This window comes from Schistocerca piceifrons, chromosome 10, assembly GCF_021461385.2.
Source record: "Schistocerca piceifrons isolate TAMUIC-IGC-003096 chromosome 10, iqSchPice1.1, whole genome shotgun sequence".
Classification (NCBI taxonomy): Eukaryota; Metazoa; Arthropoda; class Insecta; order Orthoptera; family Acrididae; genus Schistocerca; species Schistocerca piceifrons.
In genome coordinates, this window is record NC_060147.1 from 45,761,669 (window position 1) to 45,783,370 (window position 21,702).

Consider the following 21,702-nt stretch of genomic DNA (forward strand, 5'->3'; position numbering starts at 1 on the left):
TGTAAAACTTTGCCACAATCCTCCTCACGTTCAGTTCTTCTGACAGAATATTTTTACATTTACTGTAACTTATTCCAGGAACAGAATAATGGTGTTTTATTTTTTGAAATTACTCTTCTGTACAATTTATTCCTACCCAGTACCACCCCTTCTTCACAGTGATATTAATATATTATAGCAACATATGCACAATTAAGGAGCTACTGATGTAGGATGTAATTTGAACAATACCTTCTTTCCACAGAAGACTGTCTGTTTCTTTGCATGCATTTTTATGTACGAGCAGTAAGTGTCAAAGTAAGTGGTGTTTGGTTCTGGGGGCTGCTTGCCATCCAGTGTGCTCTTCTGCTTCCTGCAAACAAAAGAGAATTATCTGCATTGTAATAAAAAGTTGCCACTCTTACAGCAGTTGCAATGGAAAATAAGAAAAGCAAGTTACAAGAATGGTGACAATGGGGTAGCAGGTACACATGTCATAGGCCAGTTGCAGCTCTGTGTCATCATGTGTACCAAAGTCATTATGTTCTTGAGAATCCAGTGATGTCTTTCGAGAAAGTAGACCCAGAAAAAGTTTTCTTAAATTCAAAATCTCCAGATGAAACTGAAATTCAGAAGTAATTAAAGAATTCAAAAATTACAAGGCTTCTGGAGAGGGAAACTTGGGGAAAAAAAATTCCTGAGAATTCCATGTGTGAGGAGGAAGATTGTGTCAAGAAGCTCCTGATAAATTAATTATGAGTGTGGGATAGTGTGGAGAGGGGTGATGGAGCATAATGACGTTTTTTGAGTGTTGGGAAGGTGTGGAGGGGGGTGCGGGAGGGGAGAAGGGAGAGCAAATGACCTTTTTTCCCCTCTCAGCTCTTAACTAAATACCAGCCATGAATAGTAGTTTAACCACGCTTTTTAAATATCGATAATTTATATGGAATAATATTCATATAATGAACACACTTTGAAATATGAAGTATTTTAAAACTTGTAATCTTTAAAACTCAATAAAATTCAGTTTCAATGCTAGGTTAAAAATGTGGAATTCTCTGAGATTTTATGATCCATGTTTGAAACTTCAGAAAGTTTTGGAAGAAATTTTGGAAACAAAGAAAATTCCAGAAGAGCTGAAATACTATCACATTCATTACACAACAGAGGAAATAAGACTGATGTTAACAACTATAGAGGAAGCTCTCTAGTGGCTGTTATGTATAAAATCTTATCGAGAGCCCTTTAAAATGGTTTGGAAGAGCAATTAGGCCCTATGCTTTATAAATACCGAGGGAAGTTTAGAAAGGTTCAGCCCTGTGAACAGCAGATTATGAATTTCAAATGCGTTGTAAGGAACTATTGTTTAAGAAGTAAAAATCTTGTCATAACCTTTGTAGAACCCAAAAAAGATGACGACTCTGTAGACAGATAATAGTTCCTCAATACATTAGAAGAATTCAGCTCAGATTAAATTAAAAAAAAAAAATTAAAAAAAAAATTAAAAAAAAAAAACAATTCTTTGGCAATAATTACAGAAACACTGATGGAAACAAAGTCCAGGAGAAATTCTGGAAGCTTTTGAAATCAAAACTGGTGTAAGGTAATGTGATAGCTTCTTCCCAATGCTCTTCAAATGCAATGTCTTGGGTGCATCATTTCAAGTGATAACAAGATAATAACCAAACTCAAAAATCAGCTCAGTTCTGCCATCAAGTTCGGAATCTGCACTGAAACAAATAAGTTCCCTCAAGATCAAAACAGACTCTCCTTCAGTGATATTTTATACTCTTAAAAGCATATGCCCAGAAACCTCCACAACAACCAAAGAGGCTGACAATAAACTGTAAGTTGCAGAAGTGAAGTTCTGACAAACTATTGTCCAGAAAACTAGCAAGTATAGTGTAAGAAATGAAAAAAATTAGAGAAGAGGTTGACAACAAACTGTCAGCTGAAGAAGTGAAGATCTTACAAGCCATTGTTTAGGAAATATAGGCTATGAGACGAAAAAAATAAGGAAAGAAGCTGGAGTGCACACATCCTTGGGGGATGGGGGTGGGGGGGGGGACCACTATCCGATCCCGGTAGCGAAGTGGTCAGCGTGACAGAATGTCAATCCTAGGGGCCCGGGTTCGATTCCCGTCTGGGTCCGAGATTTTCTTCGCTCAAGGACTGGGTGTTGTGTTGTCCTATTCATCATCATTTCATCCCCACCGACGTGCAAGTTGCCGAAGTGGCGTCAAATTGAAAGACTTGCACCTGGTGAACAGTTTCCCTGACAGGAGGTCCTAGTCACATGACATTTATTTACCTTCTACACTTCCCTCCAATACTAAATCGATGATACCCTGGTGTCTCAGAATGAGTCCTATTAACTGATCCCTTCTTATTGTCAGGTCACGCCAGAATTTTTTTTTCCTCAATTCTATTCAGTACCTCTTCATTTGTTATTCAGTTTAACCATCCAATCTTCAGCATTCTTTTATAGCACCACATTTACAAAACTCGTATCTTCTGCTCGTCTGAAATGCCTGTCATCTACGTTTCACTTCTGTACATCCTACACTCCACACAAATACATTTAGAAAAGACTTTATAACACTGTTGACCATCATCAGTTATTTTCACAGTCACAGGCAAAGCACGAAGTTTTCATTTCTTCTCCCTGTACTTTTAATTCCCTTCTCCAAATTTCTCCTGAGTTTCCTTCGCAACCTGCTCAATGGACAGACTGAATAACATAATTGAGGGTATAGGCGACAACCCTTTTCAACCACTGCCCTTTAACGATACTCGACCGTTATAACTGCAGTCTGATTTTGTACAAGTTGTAAATACCCATTTGCTCACTTTATCCCTTGCTACCTTCCAAATTTCCAAAAGTGTAACACTATCAAAAGCTTTCTACAAATTCTATAAAAGTAGGTTCGCCTTTCCTCAACCCACCATCGGAGAGAAGCCATAGTCAGTAGCGCCTCATCTTTTCCCACATTTCTCCAGAACTTAGCTCATCTTCTCCAAGGTTGGCGAATGGCTTAAGTATCGATAAAGGAAAATTGCCTTTAGGAATTGTAAAATGACAACAATACAGAATGGCTGATGACGCAAACACTGCAAATGAACACTGCAGGAGGCAAAATTCCAGATAGACACAAATAAAAGTAGAAAATTAGTTTTCAGATCTATTAGTTCTTTCCTCGGGGAAGAAAGGAGGAGATATTCGCCAAGGTCTGAAAGGAGGACAGGTTATTAAGAGTGTTTGTGTGTGTGAGGGTGCGCGCGCACATGCGAGTGTAGGCACGTGCGATTGTAAAATAGCTGCGGCCCCGGAACTGATCCATTTTTAAAATCCTTGTAATATGCTAGTTAACCATATCTTATCCTTTCTGGATGCCAAACATTGCGACTGCATTTAAAATTGTGGACGATCTGTATGGAAACCGACAAGATACTTTATAGGGCATTTAAAAACAATAACTAGTTCCTCAGCCAGCTTTCAAACCGTTGTAGGTGCGCCATCAGATTGTAGCTACTTACAGGTATTGTATATTTTGTACTTACTGCATCTCAGGTCATGTCACATTCACAACTTCTGGGATTTCAAAGGCTTGCCACGATCCCAGTTGCACCTGGTACAAAGTATAAAGTGCCTATAAATAGCCAAACCAGGTGATGAAACTGCATTAGTGCAAAACCTAGCTAATAGAAGAATAAAAGCTTTAAAAAAGCATGCTCAAGCTACTGGTTGAAGCTTTCATGCAAACTGTCCACTGCTCAGTGTTGTCTACTGTAGGGCTTCTGGCTGTGGTGGACTTTGTGTGAGGCCACCCACGAAGTGCTAAGGTTTTAAAAGGTAGCCACAGACACTGTATACATTACTAGACAGCTGAGATACTCACCAGTTCCAGCTGTAGGCTGGCTATCTAATGGCCTGCAGGAGCAACAACAATTTTATTTTCAGTATTTCATATAATTAATGGTTGAATTGGGAAATTCAAAGTATTTACTCATTGAAAGGTACAATATTACATTAAAGGTTTAAAACAATCTGGAATATGCCTTTGATAAAGTTAACAGAGAAAAACTGTGGAGCATAATGAAGTAAAGAAGGTACCCATTCCATTTAATAAACACTTTAAGAGTTCCATATGAAACCACAGTAATAACCTTAGATGCAAATGGAGTCCTGACAGCATGTTTCAGCATTAACAGGGCAATCATACAGAAAAGGCTGTAGCATTTCACCCACACTTGAAATACATATGTATAAAGAGAATATACTATGTGAATCGAACACTGAGTTTCATGCAGGTATTAGAACAGAGGGAGAGACTACTCAGAATTGTGTTTTATATAGGGTGTTCGGAAATTCCCATTAAAAACGTCTAGGACATGTAGATGGAATGAGTATGTAATATTTTGAGTAGGAACCAAGTCCAGGAACATAACTTTTCTGTTCTACGATGGTTTCAATTCACGTGTTTAACTTGTCCACCTCTGCATGAGGAGCTGAATTAGGCATGACATAGTACAATTATTTGGTAATAGTTTGAAAGCAAACATAACAAAACATCAATTTATCACTTAAGTACATTTGATTGTATTAACACTTAAACATTACACATTTTCATTATTCAAAAACAGAAAAGAACCCAGCACACTGTATGTACAGAATAGTACTGGTGCACTATGACAGCAGCTCAATGTGGTAACTGTCGATGTTGTTACAGACGTTGTATTTGCGGATCGTGTTCTGGTACACATTCTCCATCCCACCTGGACTACCCTCTTGCATACCAGGACAAGCAATTCTGGGACTTTTCTCTTTCCCTCAGCTGATGTGGGTGCTTTACACATCCAAATTGAAACTGTCATTGAAAAGAAACAATATATTTCTGAACATGAGTTCCTATTCAAAATATTATGTACTCACTCCCATCCACAGGTCCTTGAATTTTGTAGGGGAATTTCCAAACATCCTGTACACAGACAACGTAACCATTTTAACAGTTAAAGGGAATGATACACGAAAAATAATTCATCTTCTGAATAGAATATGACTATATCCATAAGGAAAACTAAAACAATGGTTTTGTTAGGACAGAACCCTGCTACAAACAAAAAAAGTGTTGAACAATACAGCAGTAGAACAGGTCGGCCATTCTGTAGTGTGATATAACACAAGAGTATGATGAAAGTACAGCCAAGAGAGTAGTAAAATTTGGAAAATACATGGAACAATAAACAGGTACTTTACAAACATTATAAATAAATAACACGAGCACATTTTTATAAAAATAACAGCCATCTGCACACTACTCTACAGAATGAATTGTGCATCTTTTACAGTGCCAAGAAGTAAGATGTGGGCAGCAGAATTTCTTAGGGTCATGAAGGGTCATAACAGAGACAGATTTAAAAAAAGCAACATTAGGAAGGAACTAAAGACATTTAATGTAAGAAATAAAATTACCGACGACAGAAGAAAATGGAGTTAATATTCCAACAGAATAAACAGTGAGCACTACCTAACAAAATCAGAAATTATTATGCAGCAGGCTGAAGAAGTCTGGGATACCAGAGGGAACAAACAGACACCTTAACAGGCAGAGGCCTAATATTTGACAAGCAGAAAAAGTAATCTCAGACACTTCCATGCAGTTTTTACTTACACAGTTTTTACTTACATCATTCAGTTGACTTACCCTTTCCCTGTTGACACAGGTGTGACAGGAAACGGCTCTAGCGGGAGGGTTGCCACCTGCTCCCGTGCCAGAGATATCGACTCCCGCACGGAGGACAGCTGTTGCAGTTTCTCCACCGAGGCGGCTGCGCCCACAGTGGGGAGTGGCCGTTCCGGCACCCGCCGTCCGCTGGTCAGCTGGCCGAGGTTACCTTTGAGGATGCACTCGTAAATGTCACACAGTCCGAGAGCGTCTGTGGAATGGGGCGCCGCAGCCGGAGGTGCGGGCGGCGTCTCGGCCTGTACCGGCCCAGGAGGTGGCTTCGGCATGTCGGAGCACGGCGTGTCGTGCAGCAGCAGGCGAAGCATCGGCTGGTTCGGCCGCGGTGAGCAGGCGGGCAGTGGTGGCAGCGGGGGTGCCGTATGGACAGGTTTTGGTGTCGGCTCACGATTTCTGCAAAAGACAAATGGCCTCACCTGATGACTAAAATAATTGCTCTTTATGCGTCATACAGTGTTATTTGTGTCATGTTTCCTTCCGAAGTATAATACATTGGTGTACAGAATTAAAGCAACAAGTTTGCATAGTTGCCTTTATTTTTCCACAATACAGTGTAAGCAGGTGATAGTAAAGTAGAAACAATGTGAAGAATACAAAAAGTAAACAACTGCAACATGCATAATGGTAGACAAAAATGTTCTTCATTTTTTTCCAAATTGACGGATCTGCACTCCGACAGCTGGTTAACGTGCTCAGAATGTGGTGTGACCAGCTCTTGCAGCAATACGGGCCTGACAACAATGAGGCTTGGTGTGAATGATGTCATAAATATCACGTTTAGGCAATAACGCCAATTCCTCCTGCAGAGTTGCTCGCAGTCTCGAAGAGGGTTCGTGGATACTGAGGTGATGCAACCTATCTCCCAAGAGCAGCCATGGGATTCAAATCGGGAGAGTGACTTCGCCATGCCATATATGCAGTATTTTCTGTTTCCAAGGAAACATCAACTACCCGTGCTCTACAAGTTCGAGCATTATCGTCCATCAATATGAGGTCTGTGCCCACAGCACCTTTCGACAACTGCACGTGAGGTCCCAAGATCTCCTCACGACACCTGACAGCAATTAAACCTTCCTGATTCACCCGTACAATTTCATGAAGAGGTGTTCGAGTGGCCTGCCCATGCCATTAGGGATCCTTCTCGGTAACAGGCTCTTTTGACAACATTTGGGTCCAAAAATCGTGTTCCACATTCCTTCCAGATACGAATTCATTGAGAATCACTCTCCAGACCAAATTGGGACTCATCTGTGAAAGGAGCATTGGCTCACTGTTTAACTGTCCAGGTGGCATGTTGGTCACTCCACTGCAGACGATCCCTTCTGTGAAGGTGCATCAGAAGTACACATACAACATGTCTCTGACAATAAACGCTACTCTGTCAAAGGCTACTGTACATTGTTTGCTCGATACAGCACATCCAGTGGATGCTGCGAGGTCAGATGCCAGTTGCTGTGCAGCACTAAAGCCATATCGTTATGCGCTTACAACCAAATAATGGTCCTCTCTTTCTGATGTTAGACATGGTTGGCTGTGCCCTGATCTTTGGGATACAGTTTTGATCTCCATAAACTGTTGCCACCGACGAAAAACAACAGAATGATTCACACTGAACCATCAGCCCACATCAGTTTGCAACTGTCCTGCTTCTATTCTTCCTATAGTCCTCCACCATAGAGAGTCTGGCAGGTGTCTTTTCCTTGCCATATCACACCATCTCTGCCTGTGTACACAGTGACGGGACTACCCGGCAAACACTATTCCGTTCGACAAGTGCCCTGACGTCGTCGTCGGTATGGTTGTCCATTGACCAGAATGCCATCTTCCATACAAAACACAATGGTAGGGACATCCGTTGACAGTTTGTATCATTGTATCCTCAATCAGGGAAATAATGGTTTGTTGCTAATTTCGGACAGCAGTGTGTTAGTGATGATAATAGTGTTAAAGTTCTGTCATCTTCCAGTAGCTCACACAAATTTCACCTGGAATTCTTCTCAATAACAGTCATCTTATGACAATTTCCTTAATGTTGTGGCCTTGTGAATCAAATCTATTGGTTACTGCACACAGTTCTTCTCTGACGAAATAGGTGTGAAGAATGTGATTGAGTTCTAATATATTTGGCAGCTGCAAAATTATATCTCAACATTCCCTGATGACACTGTCATATTTTAAATTGTCTCAGATATTCTTACAATATACTGTAGCTCCGAATCATTACGTCGATACACATCTAAATATATCTGTCACATCTAGTGACCGAAATTCAAATTAGTAATGAAATGAAAGAATTATTTTTCAGTCCTGTTTTGTTTTTACAGTTGTTGACGGTTATTCTTCTTTAAGATGTCCAAAGCACTTCCAAGTAGTGACTGCACACCACAATTAAAACAACTGCACCACAGATAGGTCCGCTCGGTGCTGTCTTGCCTCACAGACATTCTGTATGCGCCCTGTTTCGTGGATTTTAATTACAAATTACAACAACCTCGAACAGTGGGATTCTCCCACCTATTACTACACTACTTACACTTTTTTCTAAAATCGAGGTACAGGTGGAACATATATATCTGGACGAGATACAGGTTACACCTCACCTTCCGCTACCCCTCCAATTGGTTTGCAGATTTTTGTCATCGGCACAGATTTTTGTCATCTTCATCAGTCATGAATTTTGTGAAGGCTGATCAAATTGGTTGTTGTGCGATTCATGTGTTGTGGTCAATGGAGAATACTTTGAAGATGATCAAAATTTGGTGTAAAAATATTAAGAAATAAAGACGTTATGATGAATTTCCCATTTTTTTGGGGTCCTCCCTCACACACGGGCTACATGCTGTGTATAATAAACAATATTTTGAAAAACTATTTGCAGTTTCTGTTCCATTCTCCAAGCATAGCAGCTGTCATGAAAATGGGTGCCTCAAGGTTCTCCACTGCCCCTACAGCATTGCAAGTGAGTGATAATTTCAAATGATGTTTTTAGTGTACAATATGGTGGAGTGCTTTCGAAAGAAAATTCTTGCCAGCTAAAAACAACAACAACAACAACACACACACACACTAACATTACAAGAAAATTTGAAGATTTTTTTTTTTTTTTTAATTTCAACTTCCGGATTTAAGAGGACCAGTGACATGTTTGGACTGAAAATAATGTATGAACATTCTCAAAGTTTATAGATGCATTTATACATATTTTATCATGAAACATAAAAGCATTCAGAGATAAAAAAATTAAACGCCATAAGAGATGTGTAACTGTTCTGCCTGTACAACGAAAAATGTCATTGCTGACGAATTTGTGTTCTGTTAAACCTCGTAGAACTTTCAGTGAGAAAATTGCTAAGAAAACTGTTGAAATAATTTTATTAACATCAGACATCATTATATTGTACTGTGTCACATATGAACACATTTTATTTATAACAGACTCTGTACATGAAGTGCAAGTACTTCCGTGACACCACCTGGATTTTAATTCTGACAGCTCATCTTAATATGACCGTCAACATATTTATTTGCAGCTCTTACTGACCCTTCCACACTGCACAATTAAAGTAACTACAAGACTACTGCCCCCAGCATGCAGTAAGTGCATTTTACAAGAAACTTCATTTCTCAGGTTACCTTCCATTCGGAAAGCGGATGCACTCTGTGACTATAAGTGACTCATAAACTACAGAGTGCAGCAATCAGTCGTCCTTTTTAGATTTTATTATGCAAATCTGGATTTCGGCTAGTAGCTAGCCATTCTCAATGCTAAAAATAGAAGAAGTACGTAGTCAGATGCATTAATAAAAAGTTATAACTAATGGCATAACTTATATGGTTTGTGTGTATTACATACTGCTATTTTTTATTCCCTATTGTTCGGGCGTCAGTCACAGTTCTTTGAGTACTACTATATACAGAGGGCAGGCTGTGTGGTGAACATATCACTTGGTTGTATGGTGCCCTCTGTCTGAACTGCATATATAATATTTAAGGGACTCCAGAAACTATCCTTAGAAAGTACAATGTGACAATGGTACCAAAAATAACTTAGGATGTATTTTGCAACACTCTGTAGATGCAAAAAACATATTTCATGCTTCTGGAGTTTATAAAATTGATTGCCCAGACTGTAGGGCCTGTTATGTTGGCCATACAGGAAGGAGGCTGGAAATTAGGTTTGGAGAACACGTCGTGTTGGGAAGAAAAGATACCATGGAGAAATCGAGTATGGCTGCCCATTTACTTACAACGAAACATAAGATGCCGACTTTGACATCTAATGTGAGGTTATGCATAAATGTGAGAAAGGCAGGTTCCTCGACCTCCTTGAAGAGCTGGAGATCTTCTGCCATTACAAGAATGCTGACAGCAACCTGATTGATGACCAGGTTGTTGTGAAAAATGGATGGTTCTGGGAATTATTTGAAAACTTGTTGCTAGGAAGCAATGTAAGGTTTGACCCAGGGGAACAAAATAGCTCCTGCCGTCTTGTCAATATGTCGCAGCCATTACCATAATATTGTATGAGTATGATAGTTATAATTTTGAACCTACAGAACTTTCTCCGTGGTATGTTAGCTGAGATGCATGTACATTGTTATTAACAGCAATTCAGTGTATTAGTTTTATTGTATTTATAAGAAAAATCAGTTTGAAGTGACAAAGAGGTTAGTACCCTCTACATCAGTAACGGAATAGCCCAGTTACACCAACCATCCATCTGGCTGACATTTGGCGCCATCTATGAACTATTTAATAAATATACCTGTTATGATATTTTAATAAAAACAGAAAAATAATACAAATATAGAAACATTTATATCAGATCAAATCTAATAGTTGTACATAGCATGTGCCTCCTTGTGCCTTATAAATAATTTTTTAAAAAAAGGTTTTACCCATCTGAAGTTACTTAGATGTTTAAAGAATAAAACAACTGACTCACAAGGAGTGAACCTGGAAATTTTCTTATATATATTTTCTATATTTACTGGCAAATATGAAATAAGTCGGACAGCAATGTAAAGAATTTTACTTATGTTTTATTTTATGAAATTCCCACGTAAATTTGAAGTGTTTTACTTTCCTTAAATATTGTATATGAAGTTCATATAGAGGGCGCCATACAACCAGCCGATGTGTTCTCCACACAGCCTACCTTCTGTATACAGTAGTACTCAAAGAACTGTGACTGATGCCCAAAAAACAGGGAATTACATTCATTGAGAATAAAAAACAGCGGTATGTAATATACAAAGCATATAAGTTATGCCATTAGTTGTAACTTTTTATTAGTGCATCTGACTATGACTATGTACTTCTATTTTTAGCATTGAGAATGGCTAGCTACTAGCCAAAATCTGGATTTGCATAATAAAATTTAAAAAGGACGACTGATTGCTGCACTCTATAATTTATAAAACTTCGTTTCTGCTGCCGCGATGTCTCTGCATCAAAAACCAGGTGAGCAGAGAAGACAAGAATGAAGGTCTCTCTCAGCCAGAGTAATTAATTTTTCCATGCAGATTTCCCTGTGTTTTTCTACCCACTGGATACTCTACTTTGTTGTCATTAGTTCTATGCTCTAGCTTTCTGTCAAATTCTATAATTTCTGTGTTCATTTATATTCCTTTCTTGGAGGATCAAAACATGAATTCTCATTTAGAAATTCTGCTGATATTACTGCACTTTTAATATGGAATACAATCGACTTGGAAATACTACAACATTTTGTCATCATTTTATGAACGGGCATAAAATTTATATTATTTTCGGGTTCTCCACTGCTGGCCAGACCAGTAAAAAATATTCAGAACGTTCAGTATAACAATTTTAAATTGTTTTCCAATGGTACTTGGACCTCTGGGCATACCAATCGGAGTAATAGTACACTTAGGCTCTAGTTTCTGCATTTTGCTCAATACAAACACACGTCGATGCACCATTCCAGAGAAGACAGACACATCACGCAGAAACACTGAGCTACTGCATTGTTAACAGTGTACAATCGGTAACAGAACTATGAGGTGGGTGAATCGCAGTGCTTAGTGGCAATGGTTTTCAGGAGGCAGGTGCAACGTTGAGGTGTCTAATGTCGTGTAGGATACTTCAGTATAGAGCACAAGTGGCTCATAATCAAAGGCTCTGAGGCGGAACCACCCCACACTATATATCAAAATAAATTTCTCAATAATGTATAGCAGAATTTAAATGATCAGAAGGCATTTCACACATTTCCCACACAGATTTAAATAATGCCGGTCAACGTTTTTGGAACTGTTGATATTTGATATCATGCAACGTTTTTCAAACAGGTAGCCTTATGTCTTAAGGCTGCACCTAGAAATGCAGCTTAGCTCTTTGTAGCAGAGGTTTGCGGGTGTGGCTTCCTCAGACTACAGCTCTTATGGGCATCCCAAAGGCTCTGGCGTTTGAGCCAAACTGCACACAATTTTCACGTTCCACTGCTTACAGCAAAAGGGAATGAACAGCGCCGTTGAAGCTATGCTATCAAATTCCTGTCTCTGTTTATCTTTATTACGCTATGATGTGTCATTAACTGACATTTAATATTATTGTTTGGTAGTGTTTTACACAGTTTTTTTTTTTCTGCCATTAGCTATTCTATCCACTAGAATAAGTTGGCAAATGTCTCACCAGAATGCACTAGAGTGTACTGTAACATAAGTATTACCACCTAGTAATAGTTTTGCAAATGATTGGAGGAAAAAGTGCACAAGATATACCCCCGCATGCAATTAGGATGAAAGGGAACGAACTTGGTGCACCCAGAACCGATATAAACATCAAGAACAAAAACAGTAAAAATCCAGGCAAGGTTGAACACACAATTTTACACTACAATGTACAATGTAGCCGGGTGGTTGGGACCACTTTATCACTTATAATGCATATTTTTGTAATACACAAGTATAAATACTACAAATACAGTGTGTAAATTACCAGGGCAGTTGCCAGTGTGTAAATTACCAGAGTGGTTGCTTGGGTTAGTCATGTCAGCCCATCACAGCACAAAATCCATTACGTCATGAAAACGTCACTGATTCGTTACGCAAACTCATAAACACCGTGGTCTGAGAGCACAAAACATTAAAGTCTGACATTTAGAAATGAAAAAACTAGAAACATGAAGCATGCAACATAGCTAACATACACCCCATAAACGATCTTTCCAAAATGTGTTTTTTAGTTTGATTTTTTATGGTAAACTGTAGCGAAACGCAACACTGAGGGATAAACAGGTTACCTATAAATGTTATCTTGAAGCTAGCTTTTGATGCTATTTAGTAGTTGATTGTGAAATGGAAAGAAGATACAGCATGTAAACATTTGGAGCTAAGAGAGTGATATTGCCCCCCCCCCCCCCCCCCCACTCTCTCTCTCTCTCTCTCACACACACACACACTCCTGAAATCTTAGTTGTGGTGACAAACTGATATGTTATTTATTTCAAGTTTCTGCTATCAGTCGCTTTTAATTTTATGCTTAATCTAACATAATGCAACGTGTTTCGAACATGTTTTGTTCATTTTCAAGCGTTTGTACATGCATACATACATACATTCAGAAATGTTACTTAAAAATAAACAGTTTTAAACTACAGATACAGACTCACTTGCTATAGTCCGCCATCTCGTGTTGTGTGTATAACATCGAAGCAATTTGTGCAGTGGCATTCAGTGACAAAATATAATGTGCAATAGTGTAATGTCAACCAACAGCTCCGCCATTACACCAGTGATACAAGTAAAGCAGCAAGAGGATGCAACTGTAAGTGATAAACTATGACATAAAAGCCTCTCACACTATTTTCGTAACACATAACTGATGCAAATCTATCTGCATCCGATACAGGCTGTGATATACATAGTCAACAACAAAGAAAAAATCCAGCAGAAGACATCACTGACTTCGATTTATAGATATACACTGCCCCCCTCCTTCACCCCCAAATGCCACACCAGCAGCTACAGTAAAAAACAAAGTGTTCTAGATTAATTTAGTTTAAAACTGTTTATTTTTAAGTAACATTTCTCAATGTATGTATGTATGTGCAAATGCTTGAAAATGAACAAAACATGTTCGAAATGCGTTCCATTATGTTAGATTAAGCATAAAATAAAAAGTAACTGGTAGTAGAAACTTGAAATAAATAATTTTCCCACACAGTCACGGTTTACAAACAAAGCCATCATGAAACTTCCTGGCAGATTAAAACTGTGTGCCCGACCGAGACTCGAACTCGGGACCTTTGCCTTTCGCGGGCAAGTGCTCTACCAACTGAGCTACCGAAGCACGACTCACGCCCGGTACTCACAGCTTTACTTCTGCCAGTACCTCGTCTCCTACCTTCCAAACTTTACAGAAGCTCTCCTGCGAACCTTGCAGAACTAGCACTCCTGAAAGAAAGTCATCATGGCTGAAAATAATTAAAACTGATATGTACCATAGCCCAAGGTCTAGATTAGTTCCAGTCAATAAAGATCACTGCCTTCCCCAGTATGGAAACCACGAGCCTCGCCTGGTATAGATATAAACACTGCATACTTTTTTAAATGAATGACTGCCCCCACCTGGGACTCACGATGGTGGACACTGCCCGCTGTGGCGTCTCGGTGATGGTGCGCACGCAGTTGCTGGGCTGTGATCTCTTGATGACTGGCACTGCTCCGCACGTCTCGGCTGCCTTCGGGCTGCCATTTGCGCCAGACGGGGTAGCCTCTCTGGCATGGACTGGCACCGGCTGAGGAGCTGGCGGTGCTTTTGGGGGATACTGTGGAATCTGTAAAGAGAAAAAAATTAAGCTGCAATTCATTATTTAGACAATTTTCCAGTACTATCCAGTTCCTTTTAGTTATTCAATATAAGGCTGCCACATCCCAAGTACGGGTTTCACAAGAGATCGAATGACTGCAACTCATACTAAAGAGAGTTCAGCCAGTTGAGAAAAGCGAGAGAGAGAGAAAGACTTGCTTGTCTAGATTAAATTTCCTGAGGGGAATATAGGGGACCAGAAGATGACGATGATAATAATTAACTCAAAAGATACAATTAACTTCTGAGTTTTATTCAGATTATTAAGTACAGAAATGACTTCCTTAGCACAAGTGTTCCCATACTAATAGCTAAGTCCTGCCATAGAGACTTTGACTGTCGCTGTTCTGTCTGCTTACTGGAATCCTCGTACAACTAAAATCCTCGTACAAAATCTAACACCTTCAGAGTCCTGCAGCTAAGTAATCCACTGCCCCCCCCCCCCCCCCCCATCGACAGCACTTTCCCTGAGGACCACAGTTCGCAATTCTGGAGGCAAACTGAGGAGAGTTCCATTCTTCCAATGTTCTGGAGGGGTACAGTGATGTTACATCCGGTGTTGCAATGTGGGGAGGCATCAGATACGACTTCGGGTCACGGCCGGTAGTGACTGAAAGAACTCTGATAGCACAACGGTATGTCACGGACTTCCTGGATCCTCACGTGTTACCTTTCAGCGACAGTATCGTAGTGTCGTGTTTCATCTGTGTGAACTGTCTGTGTGATGGGATACTTCTCTGACCCACAAGTTCCCCCAGTCTGTCTGAGGCAGAACACACGTGGACCACTTTGGACGTGGACTTTGTCCAGTCTCCAGGATATCGAGGGCTAATAACAACTGTTGTGGGCCGGCTTGCCTCAGGAGCGGGTATAATGGCTTTATGACACCCTTCCTGACACATTCAAGTCAGAGGGGGTGGGGGTGGGGGGTGCAATGTCGTCCTCTGAAGAGTGGACTCGTACTGGAATTTCTTTGTAAATTTGATTGGATTTTCTAATCTCTGAAATTACACCACAACCCCTCTCGAGCTCCGTTTCGTCAGGCAGTGTCTGCAGGTGCCAGTGAAATGCAGTGTCGCATCCGGGAATTGTAGATTCAGAATAAAAGATGTGCAGAATTTATTTGAGTAAACCATCAATGATGTTACTGTGCAAGTCTGAAAATTTGCAAGAGAAGTACTTCCTGAAGAAAAGTAACTGAGAAAATTTGGTTGAAAACACTGTCATTGCTTCAAAAGACTACCCAGACACTGTGTTTTCAGATACACACAGTACTTCAGAATATGACACCTAAACAACAATAAATTGTCATGTTTCTTGTTCCTTCCCTTTCCTGAAGTTGTAAACCCTGTTTTCTCTCTCTGCCCCCTTTCCAGCCATTTTTGCCTTCCCTCTCTCCACTCAAAAATTTATGAACACAAGGCAGAACAGCCACTGCTTGTACCATATTTATGCTTAAAGAAGGAGACCAGTTGTGGAGAGACATGCTGCAATGGAGATTCTCGATTCGGAACCTGACCTGGCAAGCTGGAAACTGGTAACTGAGCAGAAAAAGGAAGTTTATTCTGAGGAAAATAAATGTGAAAGCAAAGAAATTTAGGTGCAACATAATTTGCTAACTTCTTGCAAACATCTGTACTGGGGAGTACAGTGTCGCTGCCAGTGAAAATTAAATGACAGCAGTGGAAATCTTCCTTATACTATTACAAAATTAGCTGCAAATAGTTTCTTTCTTCTTGTTTTTATGTAGGTATGCAAGAAGCTTGTTTTGGCATTTGTGCTACTTACAAGTGTTCCTGTTGACATTACATTGTAAAGCATTTTATTTTACGTCTATGTAACAGTACTATGGCAAAGATGCTGAGTCGCAGATAGGTGCAACAAAAAGACTCGCACAATTAAAGCTTTCAGCCATAGGCCTTTGTCAAAACACACACACACACACACACACACACACACACACACACACACACAAACGGAACTCAGACACATGACTGCAGTCTCAGGCAACTGCAACCACACTGCCATTCTTACATTTCATCCTGGATTTTCCATTGTTTGATTAACAGTACTATGGGATTAAAGAAATAAAAAAGTTATGTTCCAAGATGTTTTATGGAGGTCACTCCATTTAGATGCAAGTATAACATAAGATAAAAATTTGATAATACTGCTACATAGACATAGAACAAAATTCTTTATAAATGCAATGTCAACAGGAACACTTGAAAATGGCACAAATGCCAAATAAAGCTTGTCGGGTACTTATGTAAAAATGAGACGAAATAAACTATTAGCAGCTAATTTCATAAAAGTATAAAGAAGATGTCACATCGTAATCTAATGGAAGCTGTGGGTCCACAGAATGAAAGCGCAGTTAAGTTCCAGAAAGGTAGAATGTAATGTGTGCTCCGCGGAAATGAAAAATATGCCAGTGGAATGAAAAGGATGCCAGTACCTGAATGAAACCGACTTTCTCAATATCGGTGGTGTCAGCTTCCACCTCTCTCTTCGGCCGTTTGCGACCATTCCCTCTGGCGCGGAGCAGTTTCTTCTCTCCGGTCGTCTCGAGGAAGTCCACCGGCACAGGAGGCCGTAACACCACGTGCCGCTCGCGCGGAGCGGGAAGGCAGTGGCGGGGCACCCGCGGCGGGTCCGGCAGGGCTCCCGGCGGAGGTGTCACGTTACGGCGGAATACGGGTAACGAGGAGCACGCGGCCGGGTCTGGCGGGACGCGCACCCGCCTCTTGCGCAGAGGCCTACTGGAGTTGGCATCAGAGGAGCTGCCGCATGCAGTGGGCATGTCGGCTGGCTGTTTGGTTTCATCTGTGATAAGAAAAAAAAACATATAATTGGACTTCTGCTAACAGAAGAGGAAAGTAATACACTGAGAAGACAAAATTGTGGGGTTGCAATATGCATATATTAGGTCTACAACTTTGCTTCCGCCATTTTGCAATAGACAGCAGTAACGGCAAGTGGGGTACGGGTGGTTGCTCGTATGTGTAATACAATAAGCTTAGGCATCTGTAAACATAATGCCATAAAAATATTAGTTGATTTGTGATTGCATCATAAGGTTATTCTCAATTAAGTACATCAACTTACGTACCCATTTCTCGCCATTTGTGGTAAGTTCTCATTTTCTACTTTAACGTGAAGAAATCTGCGGCTGTGGTTCTTAAAATGCTGGGTGAGACCAATGGTGAGGGAACTATTAGTGGAAGAACGTGCAGAGAATGTTTTCAACACCTTAAGAATGGTGATTTTGATGGCAAAGACCGTAATGGCGGTGGAAGATAGAACGTTTTTGTAGCTACTGAAACAGATGAAGACAGTCACAGGACATCATTATCGAAAGCAATTGATGTGTTGAAGCCCAGCACTGTAACACAAACGGCCACAATACAGCAATAGACACGTAGAGGTAATTTTGCAGTAGGCCAGTGCTCGACCCATGTCGCAAAACCTGTCAAAATATACATGGAAACGCTGAAATGCGAAGTCCTATCCCTCCCGCCGCATCCTCCATACGTTGCTCTCTCTACCACCTTCTTCGATCAATGGCATACAGTCTGGCTGAGCAACACTTCCGATCATATGAACAAGTGCAAAATTGAATCGATTCATGGATCCCCACAACAGACGCCCAGTTCATCCACCACGGGATTTGTATGTTATCCGAAAGATGGGAGAATGTAGTGGCCAGCAATGGGCAATACTATGAATCATAATTTTTTTGTACGTTTTTCACAATAAAGCCCCGAACCTCAAGAAAAAATGGCGGAAGCAAAGTTGTAGACCTAGTATATATGCGGTGTGATTGGAAAGTTTTAAAAATGGGCTTGTAATTGCACAATGGTGGTACTTACATGCTACTGTGATGCATCTCCTTCAAAATAGTCCGCTTCTGACTGAACACACCAACTCCACTATTGGAAGCATTCATGGAAATTTTTTTTCTGAAATGTATGAAGGACGCTCTCCATATTTGCATGGATGTCTTCAATCAAGTCAAATCGTTTCCCTTTCAGTGAAAATTTCAGTTTAGGAAACAGGAAGAAGACTGTCGGGGCCAAACCAGGGGAATATGGCGGTCGTCGAAGCAGAAGAATTTTGAATTTGGTCAAAAATTCAACGATGGAGAAGCCACGATAAGCCAGAATATTGTCATGGTGTAGCACCCAACTCCTGCCTTTCCACAATGCAGGCCTTCTCTTCTGCACCTGTTAGCACAAACGCTCAAGGACGCATTTGTTGTATTCCTGGTTAATTGTCTGTCCTCCAGGGGTAAATTCATGACGCACAATACCGGTAGAATTGAAAAAAAAATCACGAACATTGTCTTCACGTTTGACCAACTTTGCTGTGCTTTTTCCAGTCGTGGTGAACCTGGAGTCTTCCACTGTGAAGACTGCACTTTGGTTTAAGGATCATATCCATATACCCACGATTCGTCACCTGTAATTACCCTATTTAACAAATCTGGGTCACTTTTAGTCCGATTAATCAGTTCTTGGCACACTTCAAGTCGGTATTGTCTCTGGTCACTTGACAACATTTTTGGAATGAATTTTGCGGGCACTCGACGTGTGTTCAGATCTTCAGTTAAATTGACTGAACAGCATAGAAACTTAAATTAAGTTCATCAGCAATCTCCCAAATTGTAAGTCTACAATCTGAGCTCACTAAGTCATGAACTTTCACAACATTTTCATTCGTTTTTGAGGTGGAAGGACAGCCAGACCTTGGTTCATCTTCAAATTATTCGCAGCCAGTTTTAAATCTATTGACCCAGACAAAAATATTTGACTGGCTCATACAATTATCTCCAAAAGCTGTTTTTAATAGTTTGTAAGCCTCAGAAGCTGATTTCCCAGTTTTAAAAGAAAATTTCACACAAACTCATTCTTCCATTTTTATGTCCCTTTTCACGCAGACAGAATCCAGCAACAAGCCCTAACAGACCTGCACTCAACCAACTGCCACAACAAACTGAATAAAGGCAACACAGTTTCCTGTCAGAGGGCATTCAAGAACAAGGCAATGACTCACTCCCCACCGTCCGTGTACCTGCCCGCCAAACCAGTAAGCAGTAGCAGATCCATTCTTAAAACTTTCCAATAACGCCTTGTAGATGGTAGTCATATCATGTACACAAAGTGTAAAAGGGCAGTGCATTGGGGGAGCTGTCACTTGTAATCAGGTGATTCACATGAAAACGTATCCGATACGGGTACAGCTGCACGGTCGGAATTAACAGACTTTGAACACAAACTTGTGGTTAGTGATAGATGCACGAGATATTCCATTTCAGAAAACATTAAGGAATTCAATATTATGAAATCAACAGTGTGAAGAGCGTGGTGCAAATACCGAATTTCAGGCATTACCTCTCAACATGGACAACACAGTAGTCAACGCCTTCACTTAGAGACCGAGAGGAGCAGCACTTGCATAGACTTGTCAGTGCTAACAGACAAGCAACACTGCATGAAATAACTGCATAAATACATGAGGGATATATGACAAATCTAGAATGAAATTTTCACTCTACAGCGGAGTGTGCGCTGACATGAAACTTCCTGGCAGATTAAAACTGTGTGCCGGACCGAGACTCGAACTCGGGACCTTTGCCTTTCGTGGCCACGTGCTCTACCAACTGAGCTACCCGAGCATGACTCACGCCCCATCCTCACAGCTTTACTTCTGCCAGTATCTCGTCTCCTACCTTTCCAAACTTTACAGAAGCTCTCCTGCGAACCTTGCAGAACTAGCACTCCTGAAAGAAAGGATATTGCGGAGACATGGCTTAGCCACAGCCTGGGGGATGTTTCTAGAATGAAATTTTCACTCTACAGCGGAGTGTGCACTGACATGAAACTTCCTGGCAGATTAAAACTGTGTGCCCGACCGAGACTCGAACTGGGGACCTTTGCCTTTCGCGGGCAAGTGCTCTACCAACTGAGCTACCCAAGCACGACTCACGCCCCGTCCTCACAGCTTTACTTCTGCCAGTACCTCGTCTCCTACCTTTCCAAACTTTACAGAAGCTCTCCTGCGAACCTTGCAGAACTAGCACTCCTGAAAGAAAGGATATTGCGGAGTCATGGCTTAGCCACAGCCTGGGGGATGTTTCTAGAATGAAATTTTCACTCTACAGCGGAGTGTGCACTGACATGAAACTTCCTGGCAGATTAAAACTGTGTGCCGGACCGAGACTCGAACTTGGAGTGCAAGGTTCGCAGGAGAGCTTCTGTAAAGTTTGGAAAGGTAGGAGACGAGGTACTGGCAGAAGTAAAGCTGTGAGGACGGGGCGTGAGTCGTGCTTGGGTAGCTCAGTTGGTAGAGCACTTGCCTGCGAAAGGCAAAGGTCCTGAGTTCGAGTCTTGGTCCGGCACACAGTTTTAATCTGCCAGGAAGTTTCATATATGACAAATGTCCGCAGCTCGTGATTTTACGGTAGCGTTGTCACTTCCTGCGCATGGGGTCCCTGGCTCGATTCCCGGTGGGGTCGGGGATCTTCCCTGCCTCAAGATGACTGGGTGTTGTTGTGTCGTCTTCATCATCCATCATTCATTCCCATTACGCTCGGAGGAGGGCAATGGAGAACCACCTCTGCTAGGACCTTGCCTAGTCGGCAATGCGGGTCTTCCGCATCATCCCCTACACTCCTCAGAGTACGGGACCTCATCATCATCATATGACAAAAGTATCCCTCAGGATAGTGCAGCGAAATTTGGCGTTAATGGCTACAGCAGCAGACAAGTAATGCGAGTGCCTTTACCAACAGCATGACATTGCCTGCAGTATCTCTCCTGGGTTTGTGACCATGTCAGTTGGACCCTAAAACAATTGGAAAACCATGGCATTGTCAGACAGGACCCAATTTCGGCTTGTAACAGTTGATGGTAGGGCTCGAGTGTGGCACAGATCCCATGAAGCCGTGGACCCATTTTGTCAGAAAAGCACTGTGCAAGCTGGTGATGGCTCCATAACGGTGTGGGCTGTGTTTACGTGGAATGGAGTGGTTCCTCTGGCCCAACTGAACCAATCGCTGACTGGAAATGATTATTTTTGGCTGCTTGAAGACCATTTGTAACCATTGTGGGCTTCATGTTCCCAAACGATGATGCATTTTTAC

At 41.1% G+C, this 21,702-nt stretch overlaps 1 protein-coding gene across 1 annotated transcript in view; it reads right to left on the reverse strand.

The window, feature by feature from the left end:
* Nucleotides 1-272: 272 nt before the first annotated feature.
* Nucleotides 273-21,702, reverse strand: part of LOC124718678 (zinc finger protein 665-like) — a 66,158-nt gene continuing 44,728 nt past the window's right edge. Inside the window, exons 8-12 of the mRNA XM_047244303.1 lie at nt 17,017-17,384; nt 14,318-14,526; nt 5,685-6,116; nt 3,879-3,910; nt 273-352 (exon numbers count right to left, since the gene is read on the reverse strand). Of these exons, the coding sequence (XP_047100259.1) occupies nt 273-352; nt 3,879-3,910; nt 5,685-6,116; nt 14,318-14,526; nt 17,017-17,384 (1,121 nt within the window). The remainder of the gene's footprint in view (nt 353-3,878; nt 3,911-5,684; nt 6,117-14,317; nt 14,527-17,016; nt 17,385-21,702) is intronic.